The sequence below is a fragment of the Cyrtonyx montezumae genome, unplaced genomic scaffold, assembly GCF_038088225.1.
Source record: "Cyrtonyx montezumae isolate F1298 unplaced genomic scaffold, pur_monq_1.0 scaffold_3, whole genome shotgun sequence".
In the NCBI taxonomy this organism is placed as follows: domain Eukaryota; kingdom Metazoa; phylum Chordata; class Aves; order Galliformes; family Odontophoridae; genus Cyrtonyx; species Cyrtonyx montezumae.
The window spans coordinates 44,081,238-44,103,027 of record NW_027072034.1 but is presented as its reverse complement, the minus strand read 5'-3'; the positions used below and the strand labels follow the sequence as shown (position 1 = coordinate 44,103,027).

Genomic DNA, 21,790 nt, shown 5'->3' with positions numbered 1-21,790 from the left:
GTTCAGAGAAGGGCAACAAAACTGGTGAGGGGCCTGGAGCACAAGTCTTATGAGGAGCGGCTGAGGGAGCTGGGATTGTTTAGTCTGGAGAAGAGGAGGCTCAGAGGAGACCTTATAGCACTCTACCACTTCCTGAAGGGGGGTTGTGGTGAGGAGGGGGTAGGCCTCTTCTCCCTGATAAGTAATGACAGGACGAGAGGGAATGGCCACAAGTTGCGCCAGGGAAGATTTAGATTAGACCTCAGGAAGCATTTCTTTTCTGAAAGAGTGGTCAGGCACTGGAATGGCCTGCCTAGGGAGGTGGTTGAGGCACCATCCCTAGCGCTGTTCAAGAAGCGTTTAGATGAGGTGCTTAAGGACTTAATTTAGTAGTTGGGTAGAGATAGTGATAGGAGGATGGTTGGACTAGATGATCTTATAGGTCCTTTCCAACCTTATGAACTTATGAACTTATGAACTAAATAAAAAAAGAAATTAAAAGGGTGCATCTTAAGTTTCAAATAATGTCTTGGAATCAGTGACAGATAAGGTAAAAATAAATGTTCCTGTTTTTTTGAAAGACAGAGATGCTGGTTGCAAGGTACATTAATGAACACCATTCTTTATGTGAATGATGGAAAATACCAGTTTTTTATCATATGTTTCTGATTTCACACTTAATGAATTTTTTCACTCATAGAATAACTTTGACTTCTCAGTCCTGGCTTTGAAAATACATGGTTTTATTTCATATTCTTTCATAGTAACACTTTTCTTTTATCCCTTTGTTCTGTACTTGAGTTCCAGCAAGGCCTATTACCAAGATGGGAAAGACAGAAGAGTAGTGTTCTTGCAGTATCTCCGTACTATTTCTGCAACTTTGCCTATGCAGCCTTTGTTAACCCAACTCTTCAGTCAAAGAATAAATGTAATGTGGATGTGTAGTCTTCCAGTGGTATGGAGAGCTTCAATCTGAAAATGTCTTCTAATATCCGTGCAGGTTTGGGAAACATTTTTTCCATTTGTTTCCTGTACGGTGTGGGATTTTCAGACTATTTTATACTTGGTATTGTTATTTAGTATCAAATAGCTGCACCAAATAAAAACTGATGTATTTTTGGTAACCGAGGAACAGCAAGTTCTGGGGAGTTTAAAATAGATGACATCTGATACCAATAATAGCCCGGTGCAACTTAGCAGACCTGAAAAACTATTCAAAGCAAAATGGAGGGCAGTTCAATACTCCAGGCTTTCACTAACATTTATTTTGCCATTTTTGCTTTGTTTTGCTTCAAACTTTTAATTAAGATTTCCTTGGCTCTGCTGACTCATTTCTATATTGTTAAAGGCAACAGAAAAGAGGCTGCCAGGATAGCAGAAGAGATCTATGGAATAGTCCCAGGTAAAGTAAAAATATAGACACTCTTAACAGTCAGATATCTATTTGCTACATATTTATAACTTTGAAATTTAAATCATTGAGTTTCCATAAAGCAAAGAGTTTGCTGCTAAATGCATAGGGTGAATGCTTTAACCTGATGTGCCTTCTACTTCTGAGGTCTTTGTGATGTCAGTATGTGTTGGCATGCGTTAGGTGTGCAAAATTTGAGACTGCAACAGCTACTCAGCTCGAATGAGGACGACATTTGCTCAAGGCACTACCATAGATAAAAAGATTCTTGTAGGAAGCATGGCATTCTTTGGTTGGGGTTACAGATGGCTTTGCTAGCTTTACCAACAGAGAAAATTTAGGGAAAAGTTCTATTGTGTTGATTTCCTGAAAGGAAGTACTAGGAAGATATAATTAATACTTTATGCATTTATGTCTACAATCCCCGTTAAGTCAGGCCATAAAAATTAATACATCTGAAATTGTTCTGAAAAATATATGTTGCAGGATTTTGTTGTCTTTACTATGCCATTTCACAATTTTTTTTGTTGTTTCTTTCCATTGCATTACTCCTTATGTATATATCTATACAAAAAAAATGTATAGATAGAGGAATTATTGGATGTGCAAACACCTGATTAAAATGACACAGTATTTTAAATTTACTACTAATGAAAGCATGTTTTCCTGCCTAAAGATTTCTTTCAGCGTTGCCAGCATTTTAGGCCTTTATGTGGCTCAGTTTTGGACACTTGCTTCCAGATGAACTGAGCTGCCATAAACAGGTACAGGAAAGTGAGTGGGACAAGGTGGTCACCCAAAGCATTGCTGTCCAAGAGAAATATGGCAGCAAAACATTTCTTACAGAGTGTTTACACACAGGAATGTCTGTCTCTGGGTTATTAGCTTACACATTTTCTCTAGAATATAAGCCCAATTATTTATTGCTGCCATTTTTTTTCCTGGTGCATTCATACAATTGCAGTCAGACGTGTGACAAACATCAGTCTTTCCTTTGTACAGGTTCTTAGCAAAATGCCTTGAAATTTAGCAGACTACAACATATTTTTTATCTGCAAATCGTCATTTGTAAAGAGCCATTAAGGATAATCTTTCAAAATATAGGACCACGTGACACTGTTGCTGGGGCAGTGGATTGGGTTACAGGCAGTTTCACAGCCTCTCATCTTTGCAGTGTAACGCAACAGCAGTGCTCCTTAACTTATCTTTAAGTTAACTTATCCTTGACTTAGAAAAGACACTGCTTTCCAACATGTCGCTCACAGCCATGGAAGGAAGAAGTGCCCTGTATGGGAACTATATTTGCCATACATTTCAGGGAGGTAGGTTGCCGTGGCTAGCATGGAAGTATACAGCAGCATGTGTTTTCATGAAGCATGTGTGTGTATACACATGCCTTTACAATGCATGTGAAAACTGCTTACACATACTCTACAATATGCATATGAGTTTTTAATAAAGCACTGTAGCTCATTGTTTCCTCTGAACTCTCCTCGTGGGCAAGGCCTCTACCTTTTGTCCCTTGCAGTGTCATTAGTTTTCTATCTTCCTGAACTGAGCTTGCCAATTTAGGTCACAGGCATGAGGAGGGAGCTGGGATTTTTTTGGATGTTTTCAGGCAAATCTTTCTCTTTCCCTACCTATTTCCATCTTTTTGCTTGGTGACCCCTACTTGGCCCTTAGGAGCCTGGCTGCATGCTTTGCTTGCTGTTCTACAACCTTTTACACCATCCTCCTGCCCTTGGAGCACAGGGACAGCTACTTAAGTAAATGGAGAGAAAAGTGAAAACACTATTTAAAACTGTAACACGACCACAAAGGTGAATTGCTAAGGTAATGAAAACACACTGCAAGAATGCTAAGGGCTGCCTGCAACCCTTCAAACCAATTTAAACTTTTTAAACTAGAGGGTGATATGGGCCTTATGCCCACCTCCTCTCCTCCTCCTGCAGCTCTGTGGGTAGCCACAGGTGTGTGATCATAATGGCCCACTGAGTGCCCTTGGGATGCTTGTGTTTCATGGGCGTTGTGGAGTGGGCTCATGATGAAGGCTGCCTTGGCCAAAGCTGAAACCTCTGCTGTGTCCTTGGCCTGAAATCCCCAGGGATGTTCCTGTGCCTCTCACTGAGATTTCTTTGCCTCAGATAACATCAGAAATGGAGATGTATCACCTTTTCCTTTCTATCTGTTGCGCTGTGTAGTGAAGATACTTAATAGGACATGGATTTCAAGCACTATGCTTGTTGGGCTATTGTACAATAGAGCACAAATGCAAACACTCGTATTGCTTCTGTCCTTTGGCAGGGTAAATGCACTCTGCTTGAGTGTAGGTAGCAGCTAGGCTAAGGACTTATGTCATGGCACAAAAATAGATTAGAGTAAGGAAAAGAAAAAACCTGCAAGAAGTCTGCACAGTTCTACAGCTGAAAATTATTAAGGAAAGAAAGTGAAACCTCAGGCAGAATCTATTTTTTTCTCATGTCTGTTCTGAAAACTTTTAGTGAGGAGGAGGATGAAACCTGTTACCTGCCTGTCTGAGCTGGAGAAGTCATTTGTGAAATTGTCAATTTGGGAAATAAAGCAGACAGAGTCATGCTAGAATTCATTTCATTGTCAGTGCATCCCAGTGTCTCTTTTCCATGAGACCCTTAATAAAGTGAAGGGCAGCTGGAGTACAACTTGTGACAAAACACTCCTTAAAACAGATGGAATCTGATATCTTTTACAACATGAGTGCTCCAGGGCTCTGAATGAGTACCCAGCAGCATTAAAGCTGTGATCTTTGCTGAAGTGTGTTCTTAGCTATTTTTCAAACTTCTGCCACCGAGCTGGTGTTGAGGCACCTTACCCAGTGGCCAAGCTTCTCTGGAGTGTTGAGCCCTCAGCTGCTCCTCTGAAATCAGTTTATCTACAGTTTCACTGCTGACATCGCATTGATTTGAAGCCCATTGTGCATTTCCTTGCAGCTGCACTTCCCCTATCCTCCTAGGGGAAATACCTGTTGCATACCTGAATTAACTTCTCTGAATTTTGCTGTTACAGGCAGCTGGGCGGACAGATCTCCTCTGCACGATGCTGCCTTCCAAGGACGCCTCCTGTCTTTGAAAACCTTGATTGCACAGGTAAAAGCCTGCAGGTAAAGAAAGACAGGGTTGAGAAGCAGCGTGGTTTCTCTTGAACTGTATATGAGTCAGTGAGCTGGTAACTGACTGCAACAGGCATAAGAAATACAGTCATATAAATAATATAAACCCGTGTGTGCCCTTGGATGTGGATTGGATGCTTAGTTAAGATGCTGAGGACAAGTCCAGGACAAAGACTGCTATTGCTTGTAGCTTGCAGTATGATAAACACTGATCTTTGTGCCCTTTTTTTCAATGATAAATTGTGCAGACTGGGCTTGGGGCGAACAGGAATAATATATACATCAGCTTTTTGAGAGGAAAAAACCCACAACCTCAACAATAAAAATCTGTAAAAACACATCTCTCTTTATAAAACAGCAAACAAAAGCACCTAAAGGGAGATCTGTCAGCCTCAAACTCTGTTCCAACAGCAACTGTGAGTTCAGACAAAAGAAAGAGAGGAGGAAAGAACTTATGAGAAGGGACAAGAAGTTGGGTATGAATATAAACAGCTGTAAAGAGGTCACAATTGCACTTTACCACCTGTTCTCCTTATCACCTTTCTTTGAACCCAGCTCCTCAGTCTGGCAAAAATGAGTAATCTCCCCAAGCTGTTGCTGATTTCCCAGTGCTCTCCCCCACCTAGGTCCTTCTGCAAAGCCGCTTTATGGAAAAGGAAGTGATGGAGAATCTGGGTAATAAGAAAGAGAGCACATTCATTCAGGGTATTACTGCCTTTCTGATCCCCTCTATCTTTATTTATGCTGTCTTTACACCATCCTGTTCATGGATGGCACCTGGTGTTGTGGTTTAACAGTGGAGGCCTCGGTTCTTCACCACTTGTGGTTATGTACAGGAAAAGCACCGGGTGTTGTGGCTATACATTTTTTAGCTAATCTACCCTTTCTCCTGCTCCTGAAGACATTAATTTCAGGAGTGAATAATGAGGCTCCTTCCTGATGGAAAGAGACTGAGGCAGTAAGGTCTGCAGAGGCTGAAATGGTGATGAGTCACAGTAGTTTAATAAATGTAGAGTAAAGCTCCTCATGGAGCACCAGAGATGTTGCTCATTTCTTCTATAGCTATACTTACAGCCTAAAATAAAATGCAGAGCTATACTTTAGGTATGTATGGGACACTCAAAAGTCTCTACCTTTGGATTACAGCTCTTCAGATAGTCAGAAAGGCTTCTGTTCCCCAGAGGTTGCCTTAACATTAGGAGCTGTTTGTGCCTGGGAGGAGATGGAGCACTGAAGTTTTAAAAAAGCTCAAGGACTCAGAAAGGGCTGGTCCAGCATCGAGAGAAGCATCTTGTTTTTCAGATTTTTGGTCTCCATTTAGTAATGGAGGAGATTGCTGTTTTATCCAATGTATCAGTGCTTATTCATTCGTTTGCAAAGCATTTTTATTTATTTGTTATATTTCTATCTGAATAACAAATAAGGATAGCTCTCTCCTTATCAGAAGCCTCTAGAAAACATTCCTCTTGAAGGACTGTACTCATCAGTACATTTGAGACATCTATACAATGATAAAATGGAATAGTCTCAACATTTTAAAAAGATTTTATCTGCTCCTATGCACTGATGTAATGTGCAGGAAAATTTTAGCTACAGCCTTTGCATGAATAATGCTTTCACATTGCTGAAAAATGATTGTTTTCCTATCATTGAATTTCTATGTTAAAGTAATTACAGAGGCTGTTTTTAATGCTTATTGCAGCAGGATTGGTGACTTTTACAGTGTTATACTGCTTACTGATATTAATGCTTACTGAGAGCCTTTGTTGCTGCATACTAAACAGTGCGCTACTGCCATCTCGTGAGCTGCCTGGTCTACAGCACCTTGAACAGGGGGGAAATGGTGCTATAGAAGGCACTCCGGCGGACTTCAAGGCCTGCTCTCACCTGAGGCTGTGAAATCTAATGAAGAGATTCAGCTGCATTTTGGGGACAGTGTGCATGGCAGTTTCTTTCTTTCTTGTGAATAAATTTGATGTCTGTTTCTGCGGGAAGAGAAATAAGAACTGTCATTTAGGGAAATGCTGGCAATGAAACACTGTGACTCCATTTCTTTTCTTCCAGTGTAAAACCTCTTCCAACCCAACCGATCTATGATTCTACCATCCTACAATTCTATGATTCTAAGAACTACACTGGGTACTCCATATAGTCAGTGGGTGTATTTCTAGGATGGAACCCATCTGACCTACAGCTACTTTGAGATACACCAAATCAGATCCTAAGGGTACCCATTTCCTCCCCACTAACGGATCCCAAGAGTCCAACCAAACTCTGAACTATAACCATTACCCCCTGGGGACAAGAACTAGACAGCAGTAACAGGACCCATGTGCATCCCTAGCCCCTACCTAACTCTCTGTGAAGAGCCAGCCACTACTTGTGCCTCATGACTGCCACCGGGCTGGTCCAGGCTCTCTCCTCATGCCCTATTCTCTGCCTTGTAGGGTTTCAATGTGAACCTGGTGACAACAGATCGAGTCTCAGCTCTTCATGAAGCCTGTCTGGGCGGCCATGTGGCCTGCGCAAAGCTGCTGCTGGAGAACGGAGCACACGTGAGTCTTGGGGTGGTGGTAATCACCCCACAGAAAGTTATATATGTTTCTTTTTCTTTTTCTTTTCTTTTTTTTCATAGTCATCATTAGAATTACCTCTGGTTTTCTGATGAATATTTTGGAAATATCATGAAAGTAAAAATAGATGTGCTTAAATAAATGAAACGGTTTATCTGTTATTAAAGTAATTTCCCCAGCTGCACCTCAGGTATGATACACAATAAAAATGGAGATACACAAATAGGATGAGATATATGAAAACACATTTCATTTGGCTGGGTTATAGACTATTCAAGCACTGTTTACATGACAAGAAACTGAGCAACACCAAAACAGGAAATCAGGCTATCTCTTCCAAAAGAAAGTACATTTATTAACTTCCTGTACCATACTATAATTTCATTCTCTTTAAAAGATTAAGGAGACACCCTTTCTGCTCGGTTTTACTTGATTTTGCTATGCAAGTGGCATTACCTTTTTTTAATTAGTTGAATAATCTCTGAACTACCTGCCGCTGACCTATGAAAGCAACCTTTTCCTGGTATATGAAACCTCTTGGTTTTCTTCTCCTTTATTTTTTTTTCTTTTCCCCTCTCTGTGTTCATAAATAAAGCCAACAAGATGTTTTCTAACTTCTGGGAGAAAATGTTCCACTTTGATGTTCAACTTTTAGTTCAACAAGAACTGCACTTTGGCCACAACAGCCCCAGGCAATGCTACAGGCTTCGGCCAGAGCCTAGCCTTTATCACTTGTCTCTTTCTTTTTCTTGATTTGGAAAACCACATGAAGTGTGGTCTGTATGTCTGCAGAATCCATTGCTCTTTTCCATCTTGCTTAAATGAAATGAAATGAAATGAAATAAAATGAAATAAAATACAATACAATACAATACAATACAATAAAATACAATAAAATACAATAAAATACAATAAAAGCATGCGGGTTTGCTGCATGCATTGCCTCTGAGGGCTTGCTAGGCAGTCAGACCTTGCCGCTGCTCTAGCACAGCACAGCACAGGACTGTGTTCTCCCAGTTGAGAACAACAGATGATGGCTCTTGCCTGATATCTGTGTTGGAGGTCAAGGAAATGCTTTCTCTCTTACATACACATATGTGGATGAACACAAACCCTTTTGACATCCTTTTCTGTTTGGGTTTACAACAGTGTTTCTGTGAATATGTCTTCTGCTGGTAATGTGTTTTCAAATGAATATATTAAACATGAACTCTATTTTCATTAAAAGTCAGAGTTGTCTGAGCATGAAATGGATTTGAGCTGGTGCAAAATAGATGGGGAAACATTCAGGTTCTCTGTGTTTAAAAAGAAATAATCTGCATGTCCTGAGCAACACTAGGAGGATCACTTATAACAAGCAATGATGCTGCCTTATGGCACTAAGTGTCTGGGAAAGAACAGAGCTCAAAGGCGAATGTTATATGTGTTGTCCTCCACTTTGAAAGTTAAAAACCAAATCAACTCTGACACTAAACAAGATAAAGCATTCTGATGCACTTTTGTTGAGCACATGACACATGCTGCCGGGGCGTTCCTCTTATATTGGATTGTTCTGAGCATGTCCTGCTGTTTCAGGTCAACGCAGTCACCATCGATGGGATCACTCCTCTGTTTAATGCCTGCTGCAGTGGCTCTGTGGCTTGTGTCAACATGCTGCTCGAATTTGGAGCCAAGCCACAAGTTGGGAACCACCTTGCTTCACCCATTCATGAGGCAGTCAAGAGAGGTAACATTCAGTCTGTACGTGAAGCTAACAACAACTAAATTAGCAATGCATCTCTTATTGTCTTCAAAACATTTCCCCCAGAAAAAAAGCTTATACAGCAGAAATAAACATGCTTGGCTTATTCTCAGCTCTTACGCCTCATAGATTGTACCTGGATGTATTCTGCTCTGTGTCACTAAAATTAAGTGATAGTTCTCCTTCGCTGCACAGGACACCGAGAGTGCATGGAGGTCCTTCTGGCCCATGGGGTTGACATTGACCAAGAAGACCTGCAGTACGGGACCCTTCTGTATGTGGCTTGCATGTACCAGAAGACAGACTGTGTCAAGAAGCTGTTGGAACTTGGTATGCCTGGAAAAGGAGCTGGGAGAGAGCTGGGGTAGTGTAAGACAGCCCAGTTCCATCCAAGTTGCTCCTCTGTCATAAACATTTTGAAATATTTCTGCAAGAGAAGCTTGAACAGCCTGAATCTGTGAGATAATTAAAATTCCTCTTGTATTCATGAAGAATACATGCCCAGGGAGGTGGTGGAGTCACCATCCTTGGAAACGTTCAAGTACCATATAGATACAGTGCTCGCAGAACACAGTTGGTGGGCATGGTGGGGATGGGCTGACAGTTGGACTTAATGATCTTAGTGGGCTTTCCCAACCATAATGATTCTATGATTATTGAAATTAGAATCTCCCTGCTGGAAAATTCTAATTCTAATTTACCTGAGACCACTTGAATATGAAAGTAAACCAGAGTTTTAGTTTTCCAAAACAATGTCAGAAAACAGAAAATATCAGCTAATATTGATGACCGAAATCAAGTCTTTTGATTATGAAAAATTAAACTGCCATGCTAAGCATTAACCTCATTTTCTTTTCAGCTAATGGTGAAAATAAGAGTAAAGATGTTTGAAAGAATGATCTCTGTAGGCCCAGCCACAATTTATAAGCTAGTGTGAATTTCTGCTTATGACACTTGCTGAAAATATGGGAAGCTCAAGGCAAGCATTTTGCTTGCTGTGCTCCCAGAGTTATTACAGTCACTTAAAGGGTGTTTTCCTCCCTGTAATTAAACTAACATAATCTAAGATAGATTTTGAATGATACTAACAAATTTGTGACAGGTTTTGATCATCTATTGGGTTGATAGTCTAAGAATTTCAATGGTTGACCAGCTTTGCCTTTTGTAGAGAGGATTCAGTGGCTCAGTAGGTGCTTATACAAAGAGAATTTGATCTGAGGTTTGCACTGATGTCACAGAGTGGTGATAGAGGCCTAGGTGCCATCCATCCCCTTCATTTATTGAGGCTACCAGTGGATACCCAAATTATGTGGTACAAGATCAGATATTTCTTGCTTTTTCCTGGTGCTAACCCTGCACTCTTCTTCTCCCAAGGAGCCAATGTTAACGTGGGGAAGCGACTAGACACTCCGCTCCATGCAGCAGCAAGGAAATCCAGTGCAGAAATAGTCATCTTACTGGCAGACTATGGTGCCAACCTGAAATGCAGAAATGCTGAATTCAAATGTGCCCTGGATCTTGCAATACCCAACAGCAAAGTGGAGCAGGCACTTTTACTTCGGGAAGGTAAAGGTTTCTTTTGCTCTTTCCCCTTTGCCCTTTCCCTTTTGCCACTTCAAAGTAGATCAGTATTTATTTCTTTTACCTAAAACCTTTCTCTTAATTGATTTAATCCTCTGTAAGTTCTCTATTAATTTCAAGCCTGAATCACACTACACATAAATGAGCAAGCAGTCTCTGTTTTGTTGCTAGATCTGCTGCCAAGTATTATAGTTTTAGTGAGCAAATTGGCTAGATATTCTGTGCCTTTGTTTTCCATTTATCAAAGCTAAATTATCCTTATTTGCAAGTCAAGACTCTAAGGACTGAGGCTTAAAACCTGCCATGAGAGTTTACTCACTGATATTATCACAGCTATTTTAGTAGCATCATCTTTGTGTTCAGACAAACACTATGGCTCAATGACCTTGTTCCTGAAAAAAAATTAAAAATGAACGTTTGTGGGACTGCAGTGTCATTTGTGGCTTACATGCAAGCTATCCAGTATTTCTAGTTATCTTCTCAATCTACTTGGATAAACTTTTGAGCAGAAATGAATCTAATACTTCTCATGTCATTTTCTCCTGTGCCACACATAGCCAAAACTTTGTGCGTCCAACAGCAATATCCCTGGAGGAGGGATGTGCTTTGTTAAATCCCCCTGTCTTCTAATCTCCATGTTTCCCAGCTCACTTGTGCCCTGTTAGCTGGTCTGTGCCCCCCAGGGCTCTGCCTTCCTGGTCACAACTCACTCCCTGCCAATGGAGAGCAAATGTAATGTGAACAGAGAACTCAAGAGCTGGATGGTACTTAATGTCAATGGGGTGCATAAAGCTTTGTGTTCACCACTGAAGGCAGATGAGTTTTATGGAGGAAGTGAAATACTGTTTTAATATTTTTCTGTCCCACTCTCTTTCTCCATGACATTTCACGTGGTGCTTTAATTTGTTCTAGAATGTCATAGAAAGGTTGTAGAATTACATGAGTTGGAAGAGACCCACAAGGATCATCAACTCCAACTCCCAGCTCCACACAGGACCACCTCAAATTTGAACTATGTATCTGAGAGCGTTGTGCAGACACTCCTTGAACTTGGGCACTCAGGGCTCTGCCCACTGCTCTGGGCAGCCTGTTCCATGCCCACCAATCCCTAACGCCCAGCCTGGCCCTCCCCTGATGCAGCTCCTTAACACATTGCCTCGGGTTCTATCATTGTCACGTTTAAAAACTTCCTAGAGGACCTTCACTGAATGCTTCTTATTTCTTGTGACTTCTGTTGTCATGTTTGAGGTGTTCAGACCTGAGCAAGTGTCTCACTCCAGTTGCCTTGTGTAATTGAGAGCTTCTGTAGGTAAATAATGTCACTATCAAAAATCTCATCCCTTCCTGAACCTCTGCTCGATTTTCTCTTTCAAGTTGTCCTCCTATCCTCCCTCCCAGTCAAGTGGGCCATAAGGTTATTCAGATACTGCTGGCTCTTCCCTTCTCAGAAATGAGGTTTCTTCAGTACCTGATATAACATACACTCCTTCAGTCTTATTTGCACTTTTCTGTATCTAACATATACAATTTCCTCACCTCATTTGTGTTTTCTGAGGTCCTTCTGTTTGAAAGAAGCACCCCAGGGAATTATCTTTAAGAGATTTCTTTATTTCCCCTGACTTTTCTTCCATACTTACTCTCCTTTTAAATGTTCCACTTCCTGGCTATTATTTGATGTGAAAATGTTTCCATTTTCCTAATTGCTCTGGGAGGTCATAGCTTCTGTTCTCACTTCAGCGATGGTAGTGCAAGTACTCATCCACAAATCCCACAGATTTCTGTAAAATTATTCTTAGAGGGGAATTAGCAACCTGTTTAGGTGCCTGCATTTTTCTGTAGTAAAAGCAGACTTTGGTGAATCCCTCCTGGGGCTGGAAGCCCCATCCTGGGCACTCCACTGGGGACAGCACCATGATCTGCAGTGACATGGAAGCACCTACCAAATGAGTCCTCAGACAACTTTCCTGCCAGTAGGCTCTCCAATATCTAATAAGATATTGTCACAGTACACAACATTTTCCTCAGGGCTTGGCAAGGGCCAAACCCCACACAAGAGCTATGAGTCCTGGCACTCTGTCTGCAGTGGACTACTATATAGCATTTTCAGTATTTGCTCAAGAAAAGATTCAGAAAAGCCTTGCTGTGCATGCATAAAAATGTTTTTAGTGTTCATTGGCTTCAAGACGATTAAACAATTTTTACAAAATAAGTCAGCAGTGCATCCTTAACTTATGAAAGTGATTGTGTAGTGCTCAGTTTGATTTTCAAATCTTGCTGCTGTTTGTTACCTTCTAACTTTTACCGGGTATGAGGATGCTTGCTCTTTCTTTTATTTCTTTTCTTCCAGGCCCCTCCAGCCTTGCCCAGCTGTGCCGACTGTGTATCAGAAAGCATTTGGGTCGGTCGTGCCTATATGCAGTCCATAAGCTGCACCTGCCTGAGCCGCTTGAGAACTTCCTCCTACACCGATAAGCCTGTGATTACCTTTACACTGGAAAAGAAAGAGGAACAAATGGTTGTGTACTCCAAAATTATTATATCAAAGAAAAAATCAAAGACATCATTTACTGTCTACTCTGGATACCAAACATTGCTGCTGATTGCATAAAAATTGAAGCCACCTTTTCACAGGCACTGAATGGCGTAGATAGAGCTCCCACACAGTTTATTGCCGTATCTACTGTATACTAAACTGAGACGTTGTAATATCTGAACAACTCAGTCGATGTGTTTGTAGACAGACATGTGGACATCCACCCACAGACATCCACACAAAATTTCCCCTGCATTTAATGTTGTCTAATGATTGTAGGTGATTTTCTTTTCCTTTAATATCTGTGCAGCTTCTTCCTCTTACTTCTAAAAAGATCACTGTCAAAATCAAGGCTGTTATTCTTCCTCTACTGTGGGAACGAAAACCTTCAGCTATCAATGTTAGGTATATTTATATACTGAATATCATTTGTCCTCTTTGACTTTGCTTTCTGACAGTTCTTTCCCATGCTCTAGTTAGAGTTGTAGTGACTTCCAGGAGGCTCTGGCTGCCCAGATGGTCCATCACCTGAGCCCAGCTGCCCTCAGAGCTAATCCATGTTCTGCTCCAAGATGAGAGTCAAAACCAGATCTAGGGGCTTGGAGTAAGACCACAAAATTATTTGTAAGTTAAAAAAAAAACCCAAAACTTGTCTCTTCTAAAAAAAAAATCCCCTGAATCTCTCTTACCTGAGATCTGTCTGTTTGCTATATAAATAATTTTTGTTAGCTTAATTTGAGAACAGCAAATGTTTTCATAGACATAGTAGGCCAACTTTCAGTGTCTGTCTTTGCAAAGTTAATAACAGCCAGAGGAATGAGTTGCTTCTCTCCTTATTGTCTTTACACTTTGATGTTTCTCAAGATAAGTCCTAAAACCGTAGAACAAGAGAGGGTAAGGATCCCTGAGGATAGCTGTGCATCACTCAGACCTTCTGCTTCTTGGTTACTGCCCACTGGGAGAACGAGTTGGCAGGGCATCTGCTTCCTCATCACCTGCTGTAGAGTCTTTCATCACCTCCTTGGGAGAAGGGAATTTTAAAGGAGATTCCAGTTGCTGTGATAGTAGTTTAAATCTTGTCAGGTTCTGTAGCTTGGATGCAGCAGAGTTAAAGCTGTAGAGCTGAAAGTTGATAAACTTCAACCACAAAATGGGCAATGGTGTATCACTAGTACAGCAAGACACAGAGGTTAAAGGACAGTCTGCCTACATGTAGCCCAGCTTGTGGGCCTGAGTCTGGTTCATTTTCCTGCTAAGAGATGTAGCGATTTTTTAATGAGCTATGCATGCTGGTACCAGTTTTCACTGCGCAGACATTCAAAGTCAGAGGAAATGAACCTTGCAGGGTATAGTGTTATGGACACTTTTCCAGCAGCTGCTGAGCTACTGTTACCATTCCAGCAGAATCAGCCTCTGATCCCGTGCTAACCCCTTAATTTCACCATGCCAGTTTTCCTCTTTGAGACAGAGGACTCACCTTTCCTGTACTTCCCTATGAATCATTCTGTGCAAGTAAGATAAATTGTGCTCCCAGCAGTTTGTGAGACTAGGCCTGCAGTGTCACAACCCAAAACAAATGTCATTTTTAGCTTGTGAAGTACCCTGTGTCTGCACATATTGAATGCTCTCTGACAGCGAGAACTATTGCCCATAAAGTTTTCTGTGACATGAATGACCTTGTACAGTACAGTATATCATGTATCTCAGAGATCTGAACTCTAAATTCTCAAGAGCTTCTGAAAATCAGATACTATGAAAGAAGAAATGTCTATATTAATCTGATGTCAGTAGATCTCTCTCAGGCTTCTCCTTACTTCCAGCTCACTCTGCTGGTAGTCTGAATACCATCTGCTGTCCAAAAAGGGAGACAGGGCCTCAGCTGTGTGGGTTGTCAGGCTTTTATTGCAATCAAGGAGTGAAGACAATTTATGGGATCTATTTCAGAACGTAATATTGAATTGATTTCCTTCTGCAATCATCAGTGAAAGCAGTATTTCACTTGCATAGGATTTTAAATTGAAAAAATGTATCTTCATTAAGGAGATGCAAAGCCCACTCAGCCTCTCAGGAAGGTTTATGTTATGAAGCAGCAGAAGCAACCCTATTTTACTGCTAATATTAGCTTCCCATCAAAAAATCCCATCACCTTTGCATCCTCCCAGAGACATCATTCTTCTTGAAATTCCATATATCAGAGATTCAAGTGGAACAGAGCTTTAATAAATCAAGAGAGCAGTTCAGAAGTCCTCATGTTAAGCAATCTCATTAAAAACTTTACGTAGACTTTTTTGTTCTTATCACAAGCACGGTTCAGACTAAAAATTACCCATTTAATTTTCATTGACTGTGCTTTGTGTTACAACAATGCATGGAAATATTACCAAGGAAGTAGCTGGAGGCTGTATGTGATTTTCTTTTTTTTTTTTTTTTTGTAAATTTGCCATCTCGTGAAGATAGGGAAACACTAGTTATTATGCTAGGAGTTCGCTAAATCTTATTGGGTGATTTTTCAAAATGAGTTTGAAAAATATCTGTCAGAAGTTGACGGAGCTTCTTTTCCCTGAGCAGGCGACAGCTAACTAATCTTACAAAGACTCTTTTCTTCAAAACGGTTGGCATCTTCCATGCCATTCCATGACTGTGTACAGAAACCTGTTATTTGGGTGAAATACAACTTTTCTGAGAAAGTAGCAGTATTTCTGTGTTGCAATGTCTGCTTTTATACCACAGCTGTATGACTTTACCCCCAAAAAACTTCCAGTACTGTCTGCTTCAGAGAAAAGTGAAGCATATCTCAATCTCAACAGAAAGAGTTTCACAGTATTTTGGTAAGTGGAAAAGTGTTGGGTTTTTTTTTTTTTTTTTTTTTTTTTTTTGTATTGTTTTGTTTTGTTTTTTCAAGCCACACAGCCATTCTAAGTACAGACTCTAAGACTCTAATTTTCAGCTTTAAAGCAGGATTTTCAGCTATGGACGCTCACCAACTATATACCTTTATCCCCATTGTATTTTGTAGAAATGCTTCTAAAAAGTTAGTGATGAACAGTGTAAATCGAAAAGATTTCCTTTGATTGTCCCCAAACTATTGAGCCTCTTTTCTGTTTTATTATTCATATGTTATGGAAGCCAAAAATGTGGACTCAGAAATGTTGGTGATATGGACCTCATAGAATCATGGAATACACCTTGAGGTATAAAGGACCCATGAGGATCATTGAATCCAACAGACATCAAACTAATTAGATGTTGACCTCAAGCAATCATTTATCACTCATTATGCCTGTTATTGTCATCCTAAGCAAAACAAAGTTAATACAGTTTTGCATCAGCCCCATCTTAATTTGTACTCCAAAATAAACAGCCTTCATATCTATGTTCTGATAAGTGAAGGGTGCATTTCCATGACTTGAAGCATTTTTACAGTCCTTTTTGTCTTTACTGTATCTTTTTTCACACCACTAAGCTCTTGTTCATAACTGTATCCTTCCTCAACAACTTTATTCTGAATTCATGTATTTGTTTTCTGACTCTAGGAATATCATTTTTAGTTTCCTCATTGAGCAGTATACCACTTCAGCAGCAGCCATTTTAGTGAGCCCATCTCCTTGTCAGATGCATTTTCCCTAACTCACGGGGCTGCTATGTTTGCGCCCCTCACTCCACATCTGCATACTTCAGTAATTTTTTGCTCTGCAGTATGGCGCTGATGGTGGTAGAGGCATCACCCCTCAGCGCCTGCACTTGGCAGGTAGGCTTGCAGGCTCCTCAGCTGCCGTGTCCTTTCAAGAACATGCCTGCACTAGACACCCTCTTCAAGCAAATCCAGAGCATTTTGATGCACTGGATGTTCTCTGTGCATGTCACATTCTAATTCAGTCCCTTTAAGGTTCACATTTTGCTGTCCTGACAAACCTATAGGGTTCAAGTAGCTTCCAAGAAAGCGTCTCTAGGTCTCAGATTTGCATATCATTTCTTTCCATCCCTGATTTTCTTCTGTACAACTGAATCTCCCACTCTTAAAGTGAAATTAAAAAGGGAGGAAAATGCTAAGCTGCTCCAAGGGTGGACATTCTGCAGGAGCTGAACCTCCCCAAATCAGCCTTGAGGTGTGGACATCCTTCCTTCCTGGGCAGATGCTGGCTTAGAGTTTGGCTGTTCACCCCTCTTCTTGGTATGGGACATGCTTGTGCCTCTTTGGATGGTGGTACTGGGGATCATCTCTTCCCAACTCCATCTTTTACCAGGAACTACAGCCTGGTCAACATCCATGTTAGAGCATTCTGCTTTTAGACATTTGCTTACCACTTGAGTTACATGTTAATATTGTGCTGACCATGTGCAAATCCTTGAGAAAACTGCCCAACACATTCAATTCTGACCTCCATCTCCTGCAGCACAACTCTGCTGTTGGCACTTATCAGCCCTCTGATATTCACTGGGTGAAGACCACTGGTGGTGCCCCAGCAGGTTATTAGGGCAAGACTGGATATTTGGACTGATACTAATGAAATGAAACATATTCATGGCGTTGACAGAAAAATAAGGCTGACCTGTGTTCTGGGCTGACAGTTTATGATGTCATTGTATATATTTTTTCCAAGTAATTAATACTTTGCAGAAACCAATTGCTCCTCTTTGTTGTTGTGTTTTTGTTTGTTTGTTTGTTTGTTTTATTTTTCTTCAAGAGGTATAAGCTTTGTTATTGTCAAATACAGATTATTCCACAAAGAACTTCTACACAATTTGATTTCTATTTCTTGAAAATTCCTTTATCCTTAGATTTCATAACATTTGCAAAAACTCTTGATGCACATTGCAAGTGAAGGGAAAACTATCAGTTTTGGACTTCAAAGATGTTCAGTAAAAGGTATCAAGAATTGCGGAAGAAAATATAACTTTGCATATTCGGCTGAGAATTATGTCTGGGAAGTGGGAGCGATATGAACTGTCAGGGTATGTCATTCTAGGATTTTGTTTAACAAGTAACACATTATCAGCAAACCATTCCAACTAATGGCTGCATATTTACCAGCCATGGATGAAGTCTCACATGTGTAGGGGATTCCCTTTTCATTTTACTTTTAAAGTGAATTAGACTTAAATATGAAGAACTTCTCATGGCAATTTGAACAAAAATATTGTAAATGCCAAAACCCAGCACACAGTCAGTCTAGCAATTTTTTGTCATTACATGCCTAGTCTGATATTTTGCTTTCCAGAATCACAAGCCCTAACTTGGCTCACCCTCATTCAAGTACAAAATCGAGGTCTGAGAAATAAAATTATGTTCCAGACATGTAAAAAAGAAGAAAACAAGTAAAGTGAATTTGGTATGTGTAGTAATAATATATTTAATATTTTTAACTGTAAGATGTACCAGACTCTGTGGTGACTAGAGATAGGATAAAAATGAGACTCCCAAGCAATTCCTTGAGGGCAAGGCAGAGTTTGGACTGCGTTTAAACCCATGCCTTACTGAAAGAATCCAGTAGCTTGTTCTATAGTTTCATACTTTCTCCCACGTGTAGAGATTCAGTAGAAAAGTTCTGAAGATAAAGAAGAAGTGTTCTATCCTATAATATCTTTTCAGGCCTGGAGGCCATGGCTATTTCATCTGAACTCCTCCATAACACAAGCCGCAGAACCTCACCCAGCAATTGCGTTAATCCAGACTCTGCCCTGAGCTATAGCACGCTTTAGAAAACTTGGAGGCACAGAGAGCTTCCTACCTCACACCTCCACAGCTGCTGCCATCCCACACCAGGAGAGGATGAAGATGGGAGGCTACCTCCTCCTTTACATGAATTCATTCTTGTCCAGAGCCTGGTGCTGCCAGTGTGACCATCTGAGGTCGTGCTGGAGGTGCTGTACGGCCAAGGCTAGCAGGGTTCATAGCTCAGATTCTGGTAATGCAAACTTTAAAAATATAAGAGGATACATTAGATGAGTAATGACAAAAAAATCTATACCACATTCTGGGTTTTTTTGGCACATAATAGGTGAATTTTGCCACATCCTACAAATATTCAGCCATGTATTACCTGTGCTTTGCTAAGAGTATATTGCTGTAGTAGATAATTCCTTATTTTTCCAGTCTGCCTGATAGCTATAGAGCTTAACGTGCTGTAACAACATAGAAATTAGACAAGATGGGAAGGGAGGGAGAGTTAGAGAATTCCAAAGAAAACTTGTTATTACTTCTGCTATCTGGTCTAGGAGTCTTTGTAAGTAAAAATATGTTGTGGTTTTGGTTTTTTTTTTCTCATAGGAAGAAAAGAATTTAAAGCTCCATAGGCCTCATGACTTACTCATTTTGAGTATGCCACATCATTCTCTACCAACTTCACTAACATTAATCCCAACTTTCCTACGGTGGTGAGGAACTTGCATTATACTTTGTATTTGAAAAGGGATAATGTATGAACTTACTAAATTCCAGAGAAATCTACTTGAGAGCTAGAATGCTAAAAATCATTGCTTTTTACACTTTGCTTACAACAGATGCTTTATTCCAATAAGAACGAACAAACAATTATAAATGATAATAAGCCTGAGATTCATGTAAAGACTCTGGCTTTGTCCCATGAGCTTTGTGCCTTTTGTCTCTGATTCCCTGTCAAGAACCAGTCAACCCCTAATATCCAAGTGAGCTAAAATTAATGCATAAGATAATCTTAATTTGCTACCAATGCTTTCAGTGTTGCTACAGATCTACAGCGAGACATATATGTGTGGAACAGGGTCCCGAATAACTACAGTTACTAAGGAACAGATTTTTGGGTCAAAGTTTGCGAAGGCTTCAGTGAAAAGTTTCCACAGAAACAATGCCACGTAACACCAATTTGTTTCCAAAAGCACTTTCCCATGGGCTGTTGGTTTAGATAGAAGAAATTCCATTATGAACCCAGTGTTGTTTTTTTGGATAGGAGTTAGAGCTTTCCAGTTCTGCCCCTGAAGCGTTTCCCATTCACCCACTAAGGATAGGCTTGGTAGTAAGGCAAACAGCTGCTTTATCAAGTGTCCACAGACAGCAGCTTGTCTGACATTTATTAAGGCCTTTGAGCTGATGTGACTCATTCTCTGCAGAAGATTTCCCTGTCTGCTCCTCACTCATTGTACATGGAAGATAAATACCTAGGTTTTTCATGCTTGTAGCAGCTTGGAAACAAGTATGTTTTTACCACTGACCATGAAATCTCATTAGGGACTCTTCTTTTTGTTTGTTTATTTGTTTGTTTGTTTGTTTGTTTATATTTTTATGTGACTCAGATATAACAGCTAAAAAGGCTTATGCTAACATTGAAATATTTCAACAGATAGTTCTCTTTTGCTAGCACAAGTCTCCAGCAAACTTCGTCATTGCAAGAAATGGTGAGTGAGGATGTTAAGAGGAGGTTACTCCAGATTTTTAGATGTCTGCCCCAATGTAGAGGGGATGAGAAAATAAAATCTGGCTGCAATGTTCTCACCATTTCAAAATGGAAAAGGATTCAGACAACTCTCATTTTGTCATCTGTGGAAGATAACTTCCAGATCTGCATCAAAGAGGCAGGAGGCATGGAGATCTGGCCCATACAAGTGATGTGAGGAAATCCAGGAGTACATGGGTCTGGCCTCCACCACTGCATCACTATCAAGGTGGCAGGTGAGCACAAACATTTTCCACCCTGTCACCAGCCAAGGGCAGCCAGGATCCTGGGGAGGCACCACCAATCCTGATATAGGATAAAGGGGACAATACCAAGAACTTATGTGGAGTGCTAAGTTAGGTTCAGCTTTGGAAGAGGTCTGTTGGAGCTTGCTGTGCATGGCATATGGGAGAAAGGGAGGGACAGCTGGTCCTACCACACACCTTGGTCTTTAAACTTCAGCTTTGGTAAGCTCTGCACCCTGTACTTCAGTCTCCAGAAGTCCCTACAGCCTTGACATCAGATATTAAGTTAAGTGGCCACACTGGATGAGTCATAACTAGGAGAAATCTGTATATTTTTCACTGTACTCAGTTCATAATTCTTTGGGAAGGGATACTCTTATTTCTACAATATAAGCTTTATGAATCAGCATTCATTTGTCAATAACGTTTGCCAAAAGAAAACATCATCACCTGCCATGCTAGCGATATGCTGAAAAGAACAGAATCACATGATAGGTCCATGGATGTTTTCCCTCTTTGACTTTATCGTCCAAGCAGTTGAGTTGGTAATATAACTTTCTGCAGGACATATTTGGAAGCCAACAGAAGGCTCAGTTCAGGACAAGAATTAAAAGATTACAGCCTGTTTTATTGTGAAAGTCCATTAATTGCATTTTTCAGTAGTGACAAGGTGCAGTAACTTTGGGGCACCATTGAAAATCCGTGGGAGGTTGTGTGAGAATAGCTGGAGCATGCTGGCCATTCCCATTGCAGGCAGAAGTGTGGGAAGATATGTCACATTAGAGACATTTCTAGAGGAAAGAAATTTTTGTTGGCAATGTTCAGTTTTGTTCAGTTTTGGGCCCCTCACTACAAGAAGGACATTGAGGCCCTGGAGCGTGTTCAGAGAAGGGCAACAAAACCGGTGAGGGGTCTGGAGCACAAGTCTTATGAGGAGCGGCTGAGGGAGCTGGGATTGTTTAGACTGGAGAAGAGGAGGTTCAGAGGAGACCTTATCAAGAAGCTAGAAAAGAAGGCAAGAAAGAAACTGAAATCTGATTTATGCCTGGATTTGGATTTTTCTTACCTTTAGTATTGGACAAGACCACCTTACAGTTGCTGAAATTCTAGTAGACTGTGTTAAAAACACCAGCACAGCTTTCATGCACTTGGTTGAGGTTTCTACTGTGATTA

The 21,790-nt window shown here is 40.6% G+C and overlaps 4 protein-coding genes across 4 annotated transcripts in view; all 4 read left to right on the top strand.

Annotated features, from left to right (window-relative positions):
- PIGA (phosphatidylinositol glycan anchor biosynthesis class A) overlaps positions 1–20,946 on the top strand; it is a 33,927-nt gene extending 12,981 nt beyond the window's left edge. The window contains exon 6 of the mRNA XM_065741388.1: positions 20,936–20,946. The gene's annotated coding sequence lies outside the window, so the exon portion shown is untranslated. The remainder of the gene's footprint in view (positions 1–20,935) is intronic.
- Positions 1–21,790, top strand: part of CLTRN (collectrin, amino acid transport regulator) — a 422,295-nt gene that overhangs the window by 187,765 nt on the left and 212,740 nt on the right. The window lies entirely within an intron of this gene.
- Positions 1–21,790, top strand: part of ACE2 (angiotensin converting enzyme 2) — a 361,754-nt gene that overhangs the window by 158,305 nt on the left and 181,659 nt on the right. The gene's annotated exons all lie outside the window — the stretch shown is intronic.
- Positions 1,139–12,986, top strand: ASB11 (ankyrin repeat and SOCS box containing 11). The gene is given in 8 exon segments (XM_065741397.1): positions 1,139–1,196; positions 1,199–1,381; positions 4,433–4,512; positions 6,983–7,090; positions 8,684–8,834; positions 9,045–9,179; positions 10,224–10,415; positions 12,778–12,986. Coding segments are annotated over 8 exon segments (1,032 nt in total). The 3' UTR covers positions 12,903–12,986.